At 58.5% G+C, this 18,279-nt stretch overlaps 1 protein-coding gene across 1 annotated transcript in view; it reads right to left on the bottom strand.

Annotated features, from left to right (window-relative positions):
- The window catches only part of KCNK9 (potassium two pore domain channel subfamily K member 9), a 105,006-nt gene extending 87,541 nt beyond the window's left edge, over positions 1-17,465 (bottom strand). The window contains exon 1 of the mRNA XM_070476952.1: positions 15,933-17,465. Within this exon, the coding sequence (XP_070333053.1) occupies positions 15,933-16,605 (673 nt within the window). The 5' untranslated portion in view covers positions 16,606-17,465. The remainder of the gene's footprint in view (positions 1-15,932) is intronic.
- Positions 17,466-18,279: the final 814 nt, after the last annotated feature.

The raw sequence follows: 18,279 nt of genomic DNA, 5'->3' as shown, positions 1-18,279 counted from the left end.
ATTTAAGAAACACAAAGACTAGTAACTGTCAGGGTGTGAAGGGAAGAAAAGAAAATTAAAACTAAAGAATGTAAAATAAATAGTTAATAAATACAAAAGCAAAAATCAATGATAGATAACCTAACTGTAATATAACAAAACCAAGAGCTCTTTTTTGTTTTTTGAAAGATCAATAAATGTTGGCAACTAATTTAAAATATTTTCAAGCACCATGAGGGCCAAGGAAAACTTGTGAGCAGGCCAGAGCCTGCGTGGAAGCCAAGTGTTTCATACTCTCCTACTCAGCAACCTGCCTCAGCCATCACCTGGAAAGTGGGGCTGAGGGGCCAGACTGTGACGAGACGAGACTTTACATTTTGCTCAATACTTGAAATTTTTCAGTATAAAAATTCTCAAATACAGACTAAGGTAGAGGTTGAAAGTGTACCCACCACCAAACACAAATAATAAAACTTCAATAATTAACCACCTATGGCCAATCTTATTTCACCTAAACCTCCACCCACTTCTCCTGCAATTCAGAAGATTTTGAAGCAAATCTCAGACACTTCATCTGATCGCTAAATATTTCAGTATATATCTCTAAAAGATAAGAACTCATTTATTAACATTATATATTGCTGTTCAGTCACTAAGCTGGGTCCGACTCTTTTGCAACCGCATGAATTTTAGCCCTCCAGGTTCCTCTCTCTGTGGAATTTCCCGGGCAAGAATACTGGAATGGGTTGCCATTTCCTTCTCCAGGGGATTTCCCTGACCTAGGGATCAAACATACATCTCCTGTATTGGCAGGTGAATTCTTTCCCACTGAGCCACTTGGGAAGCCCCAATATCACATATAACCATACTAAAATAATCACACCAACAATGTAACATTAATATGTATGTGCTTAATTGCAGAAGTAACATGCTACCTGTTTAAAAAAAATGGTTATGAGAGTTTAAAAGAAGCGCAGTAGACCTCATACACCTCAATACACGCTGAAGAATCACCCACAAATGATCCTTGTGCAAATGGGGACACTGAGGCTGAGACCAGGGCAAGGGTATGCCTGTCATCCCTCAGCCAGTAAGACATGGAGCACAGATTCGAGCCCAGAACTCTCCGTGACACACCCCAGGCTAGGTCCACTCTACCATAGCAGCATTTTAACCCAACTTATAACCAGATAGAATACTTAACACAGCGGGGCAACAAAACCTCCTTGGCCATAAGGATTCATGCTCACCATCTTAATGTGATGAGGCAGAGAACTAACACCTGTGCAGGAAATTCTGCATCATAAGCCTGGGTAGGTACTTTCATTTCCATCTTCTCTTTCAAGGTTCCTGGCAGCCCTAGACTACGGGCTGAATTTGTCATTGTTGTTCAGTCGCTCAGGCATGTCTGACTCTTTGCAACCCCGTGGACTGTGGCACGCCAGGCTTCCCTGTCCCTTCACCATCTCCCGGAGTTTGCTCAAACTCATGTCCCTTGAGCTGTATCTCCCCAAATTCATATGTTGAAGTCCTAAGCCCCTGTCTCAGAATGGGGCCAAATTCAGAGATGGGGTCTTTGAAGCAGTGATTATGGTGATGCCAGTGGTAAAGAACCTGCCTGACAATGTGGGAGACAGAAGAGACGCGGGTTTGATCCCTGGGTCCAGAAGGTCCCCTGCAGGAGGGCATGGCAAGCCACCCACTCCAGTCTGCTTGCCTGGAGAATCCCACAGACAGAGGAGCCTGGTGGGCTACAGTCCAAAGGCTCACAGATGAGACTGAGGCGATCTAGCACGCATGCACGTGTTAGCACAAGGCCACCAGAGGGGCGGGGCAGTCCACCATGACTGGAGTCTCTCTTTGGCTGTGGTGGAGCCTCTTCGCGGCACACAGGCTTCCTCCAGCTGCAGAGAGCAGGGCTACTCCTTGGTGCGGTGCCCGGGCTTCTCACTGCGGCGGCTTCTCCCGTTGCAGAGCATAGGCTCCAGGTGCATGGACTTCAGTAACGGCGACACGAGGGCCCAGCAGCCGCAGCTCCCAGGCTTCGGAGCACTCTCCTAGTCGTTGTGCGCACAGGCTTCGTCGTTTGCCGCAACTGTGGGATCTTCCTGGATCAGGGATCAGACTGGTGTCCCTTGCACGGCAAGGCAGATTCTTCACCACTGAACCACCGAGGAAGCCCCTGAGGTCTTTATAAGAAGAGGAGATTAGGACACAGACACCCACAGAGGTATGACCATGTGAAGACTGGGAGAAGATGGCCCTCTCTAAGCCCAGGGGAGAGCCTCAGAAGGAACCAATCATCCCAACGCCTTGATCTCGGACTTCTGGTCTCCAGATTTAGATAATAATAATAATAAGTGTCTGTTGCCTAAGCTACTCAGTCTAGGGTACTCTGCTACAGCGCAGCCTGAGCTTCACCAAGAGCAGAGGTGCCCTGGGCACTTCACCAATGGGAAAACAGCACCCTCCTTACAGCGCTGAAATGGGCAGCGCTTGAACCCAGATGAGAGCCCAAAGCTATGTTCCCTCCACCGCACCAGGCAGCTAGGCACGGGAGTGAGGAGGGCTCAGCAAAGGTGAGGACAGACTGGCGGTCAGCCATGGGGGTGAGCAGGCTGCGGCCCTGCCTCGGCTCCACCGTCGGCAGGCACACCTCCGGCCCTTCGGCTCCGGACTTTGTCACCCCACTTGCTTCCGACGACAGGATGTGGCTGAAAATGACGGCATGGTCAGGGTCAGGGCATGAGACATCTCGCTTGCTTTCGCTGCCCTCATGCACCTCTGCTATTACTGAGAGGAAAACACACCACGCTTGGGACGGAGCTGCCCCATCAGCCTGCAGACTAGCAGTGAGGAAAAGCTGCTCAGCGGAGCTCTCTGGAGCAGCCAATCCCAGCTGACCCACAGTCTGTGAGCGATAAAAAACGGCTGCTGTTTTAAACCTCTGTGTTTGTGGGTGATTTGTTACATGCCGCTAGCTAACTGAGACAAAAGGTCAAAAGAAGCAGTGTATAACCAAACAGATACAAGCACAGATTCTAAAGTCAGACTGCCTGGGTATAACTCCTGGCTTAGCTACGATTCTGCTGTGTGACCTTGGGCAAATTGCTTAACCTCTCTGATCTTCCGTAGCATCTGTAAAACGGAATACATGAAAGTAGCCATCTGATAGGGTTGTGGAGAGCATGAGATTAATTGAGATGGTGTCTGAAGAAAAACAAAACTCTCTGAGTGACAGCTCTGCTGTTGTGACAAGGGAATAGAAGTTAAGCTTGTCCTGGGGTGCTCTGGTCAGTATGACGGAGACAAGAGGTGAGAGACCGCGTGTCTTCTTTTGTTTTAACATCGATCCCACATCTGCCTTTCCCTACTAACTTAGTGAGGCAGTAAGGCCCCTATCTCTGGAGGGTCAAGCAATGATCCACCCTCAAAGGGTAAGACCAGATGCAATAATCACTGAGGCAGTTAAAAAGTGGCATCAAGAACAGAATGTTGGGCTTGAGGGCAGAAGATCTGGGTTTGAAGTCCCAAACTCCATGTGTGACCTTGGGAAGCCACTGGATGTCTCTGGTCTCATGCTACAGAATTGTTACATCAATGAAAGGTAGAAGTGGATGGGACTTTGCCTTGTAACTAGATAACACCAAGGACAAGCTATATCCACAGGGTCATCACAGAAATGTTACTCCAGGCATATTGATGGAAAAGCCCTCCACCTCTGAAGTTGTCTTTCACCAGCTTAGGGTGGGCAGGCATGCCACCACCATCCAGGCTATATCCACAACCACATGACTGATGGATCACACACAGCTCTCTTTCCCAGTGGGGCTGCCTCTCAGCTCACAGTTCCAGTGGCCAAGTCAACTGGCTGCAACAGATCATCATCAAGCAAAACCTCCTACCCTGCCAGGCCAAAGCTCACTGGCTCCCCTCTCTCTCTGCTTGGTTCTGGGGTGTCCAGGAGATTGTGGGTTCTGGGCATCAACTGTACCCACAGACCCCTCTGGACCAGTTGAGTCCATAGCTGTGGACACCAGCCCTCAAACCCCACATGACTGGTTCAGGCCACACAAAGATTACTCTGAAAATGTGGTGAAATAGTAAGAACATCAAAAAAAAGTCTTTGGTATTGCTGAGGGCTGCTGCAATTGCAGTGAGACCAAAAGTCCTGCAGCATATGCTGTTGTGTTTACAGGACAACACACAACACTAGCAGGTGCTCGTGCCCTCTGACCTGGGAACCCGACCACGACAGCAAACCCTTAGGTAGTAAAAATCACCCAGCAGAATCACACACACACACACACACACACACACACACACACACACAGATGTTCAACAATTGCAAAAAAAATGAAAGACACAAACACATTTGCTGTTGTTCAACAGCTAAGTCATGTCTGACTCTGTGACCCCATGGACTGCAGCAAGCCAGGTTTCCCTGTCCTTCATCATTTCCTTGAGTTTGCTCAAACTCATGTCCATTGAGTCAGTGATGTCATTCAACCATCTCATCTTCTGTCACCCCCTTCTCCTTTTGCCCTCAATCTTTCCCCATATATGTTAAAACATTATAAGAAGTGATTAAATAGGTGATCATGCATTCCTTTAGTGGATATGGAGCTATGAAAATAGATTTTCTTTAAGACTGCAGAAACACAAGGTAATGTAAACTTAAAAGAGAAAAGGTCTCTGAAATGCTAGGCATATGCCACAGACACCATGGGAGAATACCGACACCTATCTCTACTCCTTCCTCACCTTCAGAACCCATTCAGCTTGAAAAGCAACATGCCATATCTTCGCAGACCCCCTTGAAGCTAGAGTTGGCCATAAGACACACTCCTGGCCAATTAAATATAAATAAAAGTCCTTGGGTGGGCCATCCAGGAAATCTGTTTAGAAAGGATCAGTCTCAGTTAGCACACATCTTTGTCTTTTGTTTTCTTTTTCCCTGCCAGGAAAGGATGCTGGAGGTGATGCTGGAGGCGGAGCAGCCATCTTAGAGTCATGAGGCACCAGCCTAAAAACTAAAGCCAAGATAGATGGCTGGGCAGAAAGACAGAAGGAGCCTGGGTCTCTGAAGGCATCACAGAGCTAGCTGTCAGCCCGACTACCTGCCCCAGACTCCTTCATTGTTGTTTGCTCCAGTCACTATAGCCTAGGTTCTCTGCTACAGGCAGCTGAACACAGTCTCTGAGAGATTCATCCTGATGAAATGACAGAAACAGTAGGCACACATTTGGTCAAAGATGAAAGTGTGAACATGAAAAGTTAAAGCCATTCCACATGCGACCACAGGACCATAGGGGAATGATGGGGAACTTTCCTCCTCTTTATAAAACCATCTTTGCCACAGTTCACTACTTCTCCTTTTCAGCCATATGAGAGCTACTTTGTGAACCGAAACACACTGGCATCCACTGAGCTCACTGGTGTTTGAATCCCTCTGGCCTAAACACCTGCTCCAAATAGATGCTAGACCAAATAGATGCCCCTTGGCACTTGGGGTGGGTTCAAAGAGGTCACTGTCTCCTCGAAAACAGTGCTCACACTGGGAAACCTCTCATGACAACTGGACTCAGTAGGAACATCCCCCACAGCCCGCAGCGTCCTAGGTTAGGCCCTTTCCTGGGGCCCAGATGAGACTTGAGGTCAGAGCCCAGCCAGTCCAGCCCTGCATCACCAGCGGTCACTTCCCACCAGAGTCCAAGAGAGAAAAGACCCCGATGTTGCACACATGAGGATCGCGGGGCATGGGGATGCCTCCAGACTTACTGGGGCCTCGTGGCTAGGCTGGAGCAGAATCCATGCCCACTACGACACAACGCTGCCCAGAGAGCTTCTGCCTGGGGAGAGGGGAGGCTGAGTATCCTCCTACGGCTTTCCCCAACGCCTCTCCCCTCCACACAGGACTGTGCCTGAGAGTCACCTCCCTCCAAAGACCCTAGCCCACCCCGGGAGGTTGTGTGGCTTCCTCTGGGCAGAAAGGAGGAAGCAGGTAGATGGAAGGAACGTACTGCCCAGGCACCCAATGCGCACGCACACACACATCACTCAGCTCCCCTTCTACCACGTTCTGTGGAGGGGGCTTTTCCTCCCCGTCTGCAGAAGTCAGCAGGGCAGGGGACACTGTGCACTTTGGAGGTCACGTGCCAACAGCTAGAGACGTTTTTATTTGTGTTTATTTGTCACTGCTGGGTGGGGGAGGGGAGTTGCCACTGGCAACCAGAGAATGGAGACCAGGGGTGCTGCTCAATGTCCTGCAGCACATAGGACGCCCCACTGCAAAAAGGTGGAAGCCAAAGTGAAGGCGCTCAGTTGTGTCCCATGCTTTGCGACCCCATGGACTGTAGCCCACCAGGTGCCTCCGTCCATGGTACTTTCCAGGCAAGGATACTGGAGTGGGTTGCCATGCCCTCTTCCAGGGGATCTGCCCCACCCAGGGATTGAACCTGGATCTCCTGCACTGCAGGCAGACGCTTTTACCATCTGAGCCACCAGGGAAGTCGCCAAGAGGTATCCAGCCCCAAACGTCCATGGTGGGAGGGGGGAACCGTGCCCCCCCGCGAGGTCACACGGGGACCAGAGCCGGGGCCCCGAGCACAGCCTGTGAGCTTCACAGAATCCACAGCGGCATCCTCATCGTGGGTCAACAGCAGTCACGGTCTCCTGCCCACAGAAGCAGGGACTCTGCCGGTGGGCACCAGGAAGTACCCAAAGGAACCGCCAAGAGCCAGCAGGCAGATCCCTGCCAAGCTGCACTGCGTGAAGGTGTGAGGGGGAAACTGCAAGGGGGTAGGCATGCGCCCACAGTGACTCAGGGGACCCGGGCTCCAGGGAGCAGCCCCCCTCAGCCTGGACACCCCAGGGCTGCAGCGCCCACAGCAGCTGCCAGCACCAGTCTCTGCCCCTCACCCCTGGCAGTCCTCACCTGCCCCTAAGACTCACTGCACCCCAGATGCCTGCCCCCTCGCATGCCTCCAACAAGTGGCCAACAGGGACCAAAGACACCACTGCACACGCTTCACACTCACTAACGTCCAGTCCCAGACAGGCCATCGGGCAGTCAGTCATCAAGCACCCGGCAAGTACATCCCCGGGGCTCAGGACACCGGGATAAGAGCCCTGACCCCAGCCCTCTAGCGTCTTTCGTGTGCAGAGACCCAGCACAGCAGCAGGGCCCACTGTCACCTCCCGACAGTGTCAGGGGACAGGCACAAGGGTGGCCCCAGAGCCCTGTGAGCACACGGGCCGGCTGGGCAGGGGGACCAGTGTGGGCAGGGTCTCAGGTGGGAGCGGCCAGGGGTATCCAGGGAGGGGTGGAGGGGGCTGGCGGCGGAGGGGGGAGACTGGAAGGGCAGGGCAGGTGCCCCAGGGCAGAGGGCTGGGTGCCATGACAACGCACCGCAGAGGGAAAACACCTGTGCCCCTCGGCCCCGGGCAAAGGCCAGTGACACTGGCCTCTAGGAGGCCTCTGGGCCCGCATGTCCAGCAGGGCCGTGACTGCCCAAGGCTATTTCGCAGGTGGGTGTCTCTGCCCGCCAGGCGCCTGGCAGGCTCACACGGGCCTGTCATGAGATCACACATCCAAGCTGTGGAAGCGAGGTGCTCCCCATCAGCGAGGCGGGTCTCCCAACTGCCATCTTCCCTAAAACTGACAGCTGAGGTTCAACAAGCTGGGCCTGTGTCCTGCACGTGTCTGGTGGCCCCGGGGCCCAGCCAAGCAGAAGAGGGCCCCTAAGCACTCACTTCAAAGTCCCCCCCCAGCTCTCGGGACCAGGCATGAACCTCGGCCCCCAGCAGGTGCCCTGAGCGGGACCCCGGGGAGCCTGAGACCAGCAGGTGCCCAGCCCTGCCCCCGGGCACTCAGGTGTCCACTGGGGAGGTCGTGGCAGACCCAGGGTGCCCTGTGGAAGGAACGGTGGGCCTGGCTCTGACCCGAGAGGTTGGGGGTGCAGGGGGGTTCAGTGGCAGCGGAAGATGGTGGCATGGGCTTCAGAAGGGTCACTGTGGCTGCAGGGTGGAGAGTGGCCTCCCAGGAAGTCACATTTTCCCAACAAGCCCTGGGTGAGAAGACTAGGGGCTGCAGAAGCCCCCAGCCTGGCCTCCGCCCCCACCATGGGAGCCTCCTTCTGCTGCAGGCCAGGTTTGCTATCTCCAGGGGTGCCCTCTAATGCAGCGTGGACACGGGGCAGTGCCCACAAGGGCCAGGGCAACGGGAACGCGCAGGGGCGGGGCGGCCACCAGAGGGTGGGCAGGGAGCCGGGCTGGGAGGCTGTGATGACGACGCTCCCAGCATGGTTCCCTTCCTGTCCCGGAACAGTCTTGGGAATTTGGAGATGGTCCCAGGGCCCCTGAGCTGGTGCGGCGCAGGAGGCAGGAGGCACCTGCCAGCCTCCGTCATTACAGCAGAGCCTGGGGCCGCAAGAGGAGGCCTCTCACCGCACATCCTGATGTGTTCTCTGATGCTCGAGACACACAGCCGCCAAGCTCTGCGGCCCCATTTCACGGATGAGGAAGCCCAGGTTAAAGGGGTGTGCCCAGGACCGGGCCTCCAGGGCAGGCAGACATGAGCAGCCCTGCCCGAGGCTAGGGGACCCCATGATCTTCCGGCCCCTTGAGTCCCTCTGCACTCAGGCTCTGGAGGCAGGCGGCACCATGACCTACACCTCTGGACAGAAGGCCAGAGGTTGGGCCTGGCCCTGGGCTCCTCTGCTCTCCACAGGCCAGGCCCAGCAGCCCCCGGCCACACCGAGTGCACCTGCACACCCACCAGCCCACCACCGCCCACAGCTCACCCACCTCCGGGCCCGGCCCCCTCCTTCACCACATTGCCACCACCCAGGGGCCCTCCCAGGGCTGGGGATGCATGCGGCAAGGGTGAGGGCAGGTCAGGGCAAGCTCACCACACAGGGGGCCCTCCTTTAACCAGCTGTTCCCTCGCCAGGCCCCCTCCTCGCTCAGGACCAAGACCCCAGGAAGGAGCATGGCTGGGAAGGTGGCCGAGCCAATAGACGGTCACCAGCTGGGGACGCCCTGTATCTCCCAGGCCATGGGGGCAGCCATCTCATGGTGTCCTGACAAGCCAGGCCAATGCACTCACGGAGCTCCAAAATTTTCTCATCTTCCCCTGCTGCAATTTCGTTCCATCGATCATCTCTATTTCTCTGGGTCCACAGCACATAATTGTTTGATTCTCTGAGATCAGTGTCAGGGCCCGGGTTCAGCCCAGTCCAAGACAGTGACCACAGGAGAGTTCTCTTGGAGCAGACGACAGACGTTAGAGTGGGCTGAAAGCTCAGAACTCATCAGTGCGAGGAGGGGGCTGCCCAGAAAAGCCAGCATGCTGAGCGGGAGCATTAACAGAAGTATAGTCCTAGACCAGAGGGGGTGATTCTCTGCTCTCGCTGCGAGATCAGACCTGACTTGGACAGCACACGTGCATGCCCAAACTGCTCAGGGGAGAGGGGCCCAGCTTATGAAGGCATTATCAAAAGAAACTCGGGCCCTGGGACCATCTCCAAATTCCCAAGACTGTTTCAGGACAGGAAGGGAACCAAACTACTCAGCCCTTCCGCCGGAGAACTGGTAAACCACAGGGTGGGTGCCTTCAGTTTGAAAGGGAGAACTTTCTACAGGCAGAGGTCCCAGAGTGATGACAGGCAGAAGGGAACTCTGAACATAATCCCTTAAGGAAGTGAATAGCAGACACCTCCAGCCCCTGCCCATGGGTGGCAAGGAGGAGGATGTCCACCAGGTAGAGGAGAAGACCCTCAACCAAGCTTTCACATCCTAGACCCCGCTGCCCATGGACACTCTCAAGAGTGCCCACTGCCACTGCGTCTGCCTCACCAGCCCAGGGGCCTTGCTTCCTAATCTCAGCATTCCACTCATTTCCTCCTGTGCTTTCCCTGGTCCTAAAGCACAGCTGGTGTGACTCAGAGCACAGGTCAGGCGCCCGGGGCTGGCTGCCTGTCCATCCTGGCTCCCTGTGCCCATCACACCCTGGACCACGCCACATACCTCCTGCTCCAGACCCACCGCACTCTGGGTGCTGAGTTCTCTCTCCTCTCCTGGCTCTGGACTCCCAAGTTCCAATTTCTAAATGGAGACCTTCTGGTCCTTCCTCAAGTGACCACCATGGAGACTGGCTAGCCCTTTGAGAGAAGGCCAGCCCTCGACATGCAAACCCCTTTTCCATGTGGAGGGAATAACCTCCACATTCATCGAGGTACACATACTTCATCACATGTGAAGTGATGAGCTCCCTGTCACGAAAAGCATTCAAGAAAAGGCTGGCTGATGACAGAGGATTCGGGGGCTTGGCAATGTTCTGTCTCTTGAGCTCAGTCCTGGTTGCATGGCAGGGTTTGTTTACAGGGATCACTGAGCAATACATTTGTGATAAGTGTGCTTTTTCATACAAACGTCTTAAAAATTTTCAAATTAAGAGTGACTGAGATCTGCTGATTGTCTGGTGGGAAGATGAGGCTGGAATAATCTGAAGATCCCCTGCCATCGAGGCATTAACACTCACTGAGCCCGCTGGGGTGCCATGCACCTCGCCCCTCACAGCGGCCCCCACCCCACTCTGCACATGGGAGGAGCTAGGCAACATCCCACTGATAGTTGAAGCGTGAACCATGAGCAGAGCTGAGTGAGTGCTCTGAACAATGAGGAGTGAGTGAACAGGTAAGCGAACAACAGCATGGAGGAAAGGATGGATGCACACGTGGGTGTGTGGGGTGTGACACAAGGTGCAGGGAGGATGCCAGGGACGGGCAGGGACAGGTGTGAACACAGGTGCATGGGGACGGGCAGGGACAGGTGTGAACACAGGTGCATGGGGACGGGCAGGGACGGGTGTGAACACAGGTGCATGGGGACGGGCAGGGACGGGTGTGAACACAGGTGCATGGGGACGGGCAGGGACGGGTGTGAACACAGGTGCATGGGGACGGGCAGGGACAGGTGTGAACACAGGTGCATGGGGACGGGCAGGGACAGGTGTGAACACAGGTGCAGGTATGAACACAGGTTCAGCGAGGACTTGGAGAGGGAGGGCGTGGGGTGGGCAGGCAGGGTGGGCAGGCGGAGATATGGACACAGGTCCACAGGGGAGGAGATGCACATGGAAGCCTGGTTCACCTCCTGCCCCAACTTTCCCAGGCTTAGCTAGTGAAAGTCGAGGCTGATGAAGACAACAGGTGTACACACACGGGGTCTCACGTTGTACCTGCCATCTCAGAGTCCTCAGCATGGTGGTGTCTCTTACACCTCGGGAGAGCCAGCTCTGTCTCAGGCTGCCCCGAGTCAGGGAACCCAGACAGGCCATGTTTGCTGAAGGGTCAGGGCCACACAGCACAAGGCCAGGTCCGGGCAGGCCCGGGAGGCGGAGCTCATCACAGCCTCTCATGCAGCCATACCCAGCCCACTGCTACACAGAAGGTCACAGGGAGACCCCAGCCCTCCCCTCCCGCCCGCCGTGTGTGGGGTGGCCAGGCATCCACCTGAGTTTGGCTGAGCAGGACTGCTGGAGGTAAAGGGAGAAGCAGAAAGACACAGATGGAACATCCCACAGGCCCGTCCCTGGCTCCTGGTGGAATCTGCGCTGGAGCTGGCAGTGAAGAGATCCTGACTAAGGAGTTCTGGGCCCTCTGCCCCAGTGCACACTGCTTCCTCTGGGCCTCAGTCTGCTCATCTGTAAAGTGGGGCAATGCTCCCTCCCGCCTCGGGGGGGACGTGTGTGGAAGCCGTGTACTCAGGGGTCCTGCTCCCATCCGGGATCCTCCTGGAGGTGCCCACTCTGTGTGGGGCTCTGCATGGGCCCCGGGGCGCCAGGGAAGACACACGTCCCCCGCGGGCAGAATAAATGGCGTCAACAGCACTGGAGCTGGAGGAGGGCACTGAAGGCAGTGGCAGTGAGGGGTGGAGGGGAAGCCAAGCGTCCTGGAGGACAAGGGCCAATGGGGACTCTCACAGACCCAGGTTGCCTGCTGGCGGCACGGGAAGGGTTAACGGAGTTCAGCTGCCCCGGCGCTTCCCGCTGGACGGTACCCAACTGTGTGGGTTTCCAGTAACCCTCCTGCCTCAAGGCCAGACCTTATCTTATCATCTTAGATGGTCCCAGAGCCTCAGCGGCAACACAGGCCAAGCAGCGGCAGTGCAGTGAGGGTGTAAACCACGGACAGAACACCGCACCAGGAGCGCGAGGGGATGACGCGGGAAACACTTCCCACTTGGCGAGAACTCTGTTCAAGGTCCTGTGTGTGAGCGAGGAAAGGGACGTCCCACTGCATTCTCAGGGGACCTCGAGCAGGGACGGTGTCCCACTCCCCACCAGAGACCCGCTCCCTGAGCCGATCACCTTGGTTCCTACAGCAGCCACCCCGCCTTTAGCTAGGCGGACCCCCCGTCAGTCTCCCCTCCTCCAAACAGCAGCAAAAACATAAAACCCACGTCCTCCACTCCCTCCTTCCCCTGTGAGGACCAGTTTTTAAATTGTCCTCTTAGATCCTCCAAATGAGATCAGAATTCTAAGCACAGTTTCTTCCTTAATGATCCCGAAGGTGGTAACAGCTTAGAACACAGATGTGAAGAGTCTGAAGAGAAGTGTCGAGATTCCTGCTGCTGTCAGGTGTAGTAGCTGAGTGTGGGACACAACTTTGGCCTCAAGCGCCTCCGTAGGAAGAGCACAAGTTTGTTGGGGCTCCTTCCCCACCTGGGCCTTAGCCCCAGCAGAGCAACTCAGCCCAGGCACTCTACAGCCCTGCCAGGCCGAGTCCCACCGCTCCTCCTGACAGCCCAGGAAGAGGGGTGGGAGGGCATCCAACCCTCCTGCAAACCAGACAGGCATGGCAGGGTGTGCAGAAGGATTTTCATCTTGACGTGATGGAGAGTTCCAAAGGCCTAGGGCTTGCCAAATTTAGAACCAACAACATGATCTACTGGGCAGTAGCTACAAGTGGCACAGACCTCAGAAGCAGCGAGTGGGGACAGACAGCAGCCAGATCGGGATCAACGATGGAAGCAAGTCTGCTCTCTCAAAGCCAGTGTGACCTGTGCTCATCCCTCCTCGGGACAAAGGGGGCTGAGTCCAGGCCTCCCGGGACAGCAGGGGCTGTGGTTGGCGTGAGAGCCCAGCAAAGCCTCTTATGGAGACGGCGGCCACGGATCCAAGGCAAAGTGGTCATTATATGTGTTCTTAAAATCCATTTCACCGAGGGTGCTAATAAGTGCATCCATCCGGGAAGCAGGGTTCATTAGAAGAGCGCGCGGGTGGCGCCTGCCCCACCTCGGAAGCTGGAGACGCACCTGACTCATCAACATCACCATCCGACAGGAGAAGGCTCCTCAGAGGGCCTGGCTTGGGGCTGGGTTTTGTTCTAGGCCTAGGAGCACCTCAATTTACATTTATATTAAAAAATAGAAAACAAACAGAATTAACTAGAAAGGTGCCTGGTTTCCTGCAAATGCGAGCTCTTCAGAGCAAAACAGCTTCTTAGGGGAGAATCTCAGGCTGATGTCAAAATTCCTGGGTTCTCACCTACGAAGTGCAGACAGCACTGTACCAGGTGGCTGCAGGTACGAAGAAGCCCACTGGCCCTTCGGAGTCCCCCGGTGGGTGTTGCCAAGTCACACCCCTCCTACAGGTAGGGGTAAGTGAGGCTGGGAGTCAGGAACCAGCCCACCGCACGCGCACCATGGTCTTCCAGGTGTGACCGGCCTCAGGTTCCAAGCCCGGTCAGTGGGCTTCCTCGGCAGGGAAGCGTTGTTAGGACAATCTTGTCTTCCTAACCTTACACATGCATTCCAACCTTTCTTTCTGGAAAATCAGTTTGAAATTCAACAAAAAAATGAGAAAAAGTCACCCAGTCACCAGCTGCCCCTCTTCCTGTGCTGACCGGAGTCCCACCCACACCTCTGGCTAAGGTGCATTCAGCCACCCTGTCTTGACTCTTTCTCTTTGGAGGCCTGTTAGAAGCACATGTCCAGAACTGCCAATCAGAATCAATCAATGCAATCAACAAGAACCTGATCCGGTAAATGGACCATCTCTGGGTTTGATTTGTAACTCCAACCACCATCTCGCCAATGCTGCAATTCAATTCTCAGAACCAGCCCAAGCGAGGTTTCCTGGACTCTTGTCACTCCTGGAGACAGGCATGCCAGCAGGTTTCGTCTGTTTTGAGTCTACATCACTCAAGGCCCTTCCGGGAATGATGAGTTCTTCCCCTCCCCTGGGGTGGTCAGCTGGTGGGGGGTCGGGGGGAGAGTCCCACAAGCAGGCCCCTGCCCCTCAAGATCGCCATCCTGCACATGTGTGTCTTGGCCACAGCTCACGCTGAAAGTTTAAGGACAGAAACGCTGGCCGGCTGGCCCTTTCGGGAGCTGGAAGCACAGGGTGGGAAAGGAAGGACTTTTCTGTGTTTTGGCCACAGGGCCAAGGGCGTGTGGCAAGAGGGAGCAAAGCTGGTTCTGCTGACAACAGAAGGACGATTTCCTTCTGAAAACATAGAAACCTACACCAATGAATTAAACATTTCAAACAAGATGACTCTCTACAAAGTCTTTTCAACCAAGAAGGAAAGACAAGCCGTCCTGTGCTGGCGCTTCCTGTTGCATATGGCACTGAGAAATACTGTTTTTGCAGCATGCAGAGCTTTCCAGAGAAAGGAAAATATCAAGGGGAAGGAAAATCAGAGAAAGAGGTCCAGAGAAGTCAGGCAGGAGGGATGATGAGAGGATGGGGGGAGAGGAGGCCTTTGCTCAGGGCCCAGGGGCACCAATAAGTGGAGGGGGGCAAAACAGCGATGGCTGTGAGCCAACGCGGTGGACCCGACAGGTCCAAGGAGGTGGCTGTGGAGGGCGGGAGCCGCGCTGAGGCAAGTTGCAAACCAGAGACGCCACCCTACCTCCTGCCTCCATGGGGAGGGGTCCCCACCTCCCCTGGGCTGCAGGGACCTGCTCCTTCCCCCGGCCTCAAAGTGTGATAGACCCAAGTTCTCCAAACCCTAGGCCTCCGGGGGGGGGGGGGGGGGGGGGGGGGGGTAGGCCTGCCCTAGGAACCCCTCAGAGACTGCTTGGTGGGCAGTGCCTTTGGGCTCAGGACCCACAGGATGTACCAACTGGACTCTCTCCCTGAACCCGGCCAGAACTTCCCCAGCTTCTCAGCAATACGCACACTTGCCTCACCCACGGTCACAGCCAGGGGGGTCCTGTCCCCACCCCACCCCAGCCCCCGCCCTCCTAGAGCCTTTCAGCGGACTGTCAATGGCCCCCTAGTCTCCCCCACCACTCCCCCCCCCCACCCCCCACATCTCCAAACAGCAAACTCTCTCCTGCCAGGGGCCTGGCACACCCGGGCTCCAGCCCTGGAAGAAGAGGAGCCAGGAAGGAGGAAAGCTGAGATGTGGGCTCGGAGAAGGCTGGCGAGGGTCAGCGCCTCCCACGCTTCAAGAGCAGTGCCCCGGCCATCTGAGTCGGTCTCCGCGGCGCGGGTGCCAAGCCAGCCCTCTCCAACTCTGGGAGAGGTAGTAAGTGTAAGGCTTGGAGCCCCGCGCAGCCCAGCCCGCGCCGGGGCGGTGGGTGGGTGGGTGTCTGCTACGGGATTATTCTTAGCGCTCCACTCTCTTCGCAAAAGTGGCGCCTCCGCCCTCCAGGCTCGGCACGCTCGCTCCGGGCTCGCACGCCCGGTCCAGACACCGGCGAGGAGGAGAGCCCCGGGTGGGGTCCGCGAGGGGTGAGGCCGGTGAGGAGGCGCAGGAGAGGCGGGGGGCTCCCGGAGAGGAGGGGGCGCTGCGGGAAGGCACCCCCCTCCCTGCGCTGGCGACAGGCGGCGTTTAACCCTCGGCGCCCCGCACCCAGCCCTGCGCTGCGCGCTCAGCCGCCTCCCCGGACTCCTCCCGGGACGCGGGGAGCCGGGCGGCGGCGCGCCCAGCTCTTACCTATGGTGGTGATGACCGTGATGGCAAAGTAGAAGGAGCCGGCGAATTTCCACTGGACGCCGGCGCGGTGTGGCTCCGACTGCAGGATCACCAGCTCCAGCTGCCGGTAGTCCTCGCTGCTGATGTTGTACTTGCCCTTGATCCGGATCTCCTCAGCTTTGAGTTTCTCCTCCTCGCGCATCTCGTGGTCCGACTCGAGGGCGTCGAAGACGGCGGCGCCCACCAGCAGGTAGGTGAAGGTGCAGACGATGAGGGACAGAGTCCGCACGTTCTGCCTCTTCATGGCCGCCAGCAAGGAGCCGGCGCGGGGGGCATGTCCCGCAGGCTCGCAGCCGCGCGCGTCCCACTGCAGCGCCCGGCGGCCGCCGCCGCCGCCTCCTCCGCCGCCGCCGCCGCCTCCAAGTTGTAAGCGGCGGCGGCAGCAGCAGCAGCAGCAGCAGCAGCAGCGGGGAGGCGGGGGGCGGGGAGGCTGGGGGGGCCCCCCTCCGCCGGGGCCGCCACAGCCGCTGCCACCGCGAGGCGGCTGGCGGGGCAGGGGCGGCGCGGGCCCGGGCTCCGGCGAGAAGGCGGACAGGCACAGGAGGCTGCTGGAGCGCCGGGGCCAGGAGTCCGGGAGCCCCGACACCCTGCGCCAGACCCGGCCAAAACAGCCCGCCCCACTGCGCAGGGCCATGCACGGCGGCCCCGCCGGGCACCGCGAGGGCCTCGCTGCCCTCCGCACCCCGCCCCCCGCTCCCGCCGGAAAAGCAGGGGCGGGAGCGGGAGCCGGAGCGCGGCCGCCGGGGCCCGCGCCCCTCCGGGTCCGGCTCCGGGGAGGCGGCGCCCACCTAGGAGCCCGCAGGTTTGCGCGCGCCCCGAGGGACCTCCTTCCCCCTTTAGCCCTCCGCGCCCCCCTTCGAAGGGGGGTGAAAAAGTTTGCGAAGTGGCGGCGTCTCCGGAGTCCCCAGCGAGCGGGGAAGGGGCCGAGCAGGTGCAGCGGGCGGGGCGGCCGGCTGCCCGGAGGTCCGAGCGCCCTGCTTCCACCCGAGCGCGCCGGGACGCGGCGGGGTCCCCGCCAGGCGTCGGCCGCTCCGCGAAGTTTGCTGGGCTCAGCCCCCGAGGCGCGGGAGCGGGGCGCGGCCCCCGGGCGGCAGGGCCCGCGGCGGAGCGGCCTCGGGGGCGGCCGGGGGACGGCGCGGCGGCGGTCGGCCAGTCCGCTCCTCCGGGGGCGGCGGGCGCGGCGGCGGCGGCGGCGGGAGGGGTCCCGCGGGCCTCGCGGAGATGCAGGGTGGGCGCGGGCGCATGAGCCGCGCCGGGGTCGGGGCCCTCCGGCGTCCGGGCGTCCGGGGAGGCGGCCGCAGCGCTGGTCTGCCTGGAGCGCTGCGTGCGTGCGCGCCGGAGGGAGCCCGAGTGTGTGTGCGTGTGTCTGTGCGTATGTGTGCCCGTGTGAGTGAGTGTGTGTATGCGCGCGCGGGCGCGCGTGTGTGTGTATGTGTGTGTGTGTGTGCGCGCGCGCGCGCGTGGCAGCCCGGCTCCGGCGGGAGGGCCACGGGGGGCGGGGGCCGGGCTACGCTGAGGCCCGGCCTCCCTCCCTCCTTTCCCCCTCCCGCAGCCTCCTGGGTGCGCCACCTCCCGCCTGGTCCCCAGCCAGCTGGCGAGGCAGCCGCGGCGGCGGCTCCCGCTGCAGACCGAGCGCGGCACAGGGCGCACGCGGAGGGGGCCGGGGAGCGGCGCCCGGTGCCACCGGGGAGGGGGCGGAGGCGGGCGGAGGGCCGGGTATCGCCCGAGTGGGGGTGGGGGGCGGAGCGCAGGCAGGTTTCGGCGGGGGGGATGGGAGGATAAATGAGGCTGCTCGGGCGGCTCGAGTCCAGCTCCCTGAGAGGCGGAGAGTTTGAGACCCGGGCTCGAGCGCAGAGACGGCATGCAGCCGGAGAAGGCAGACAGGCAGCTTAAGGGAGAGGAGAAATCCGGCGGAGAGTGGGCGCACGAGGGGCGGGTCCGCGGGCGCCCGCGGGGAGGGCGCCGCCGCTCGCGGCTCCCCCAGGGGTCAGACACCTGGCCGCGGGCGAGTGTCAAGGGTCTGCATGCACCTCCTCTTGGCGCGCTGGGATCCCGAGGGTCGCGTCGGACCCGGAGGGCGCCGCCGGCCGGTCGGCCCAGCCCCGGCCGACCTGAGCTGTCCCCCGGGGAGAGCGCTGAGGATGGCAGGAGCCACCGCTCCTGGGATGGGGCCGCTGGGGAGGACGCCGCGTCCCCCCGTCCGCTTCCTGTTGCTTTTCCGAGAAACACTCCTTAGTTCCCCGAGGCTGAGTGCGGGGTGCCCCCCGAACTCAACCCTGACCCTCCCCGCGGCTCTCCGCCCCTCGCG

Source organism: Odocoileus virginianus, chromosome 15 (genome assembly GCF_023699985.2).
Source record: "Odocoileus virginianus isolate 20LAN1187 ecotype Illinois chromosome 15, Ovbor_1.2, whole genome shotgun sequence".
NCBI lineage: Eukaryota > Metazoa > Chordata > Mammalia > Artiodactyla > Cervidae > Odocoileus > Odocoileus virginianus.
The sequence above is the reverse complement of the archived record's forward strand: the minus strand, read 5'-3'. Positions and strand labels throughout refer to the sequence as shown.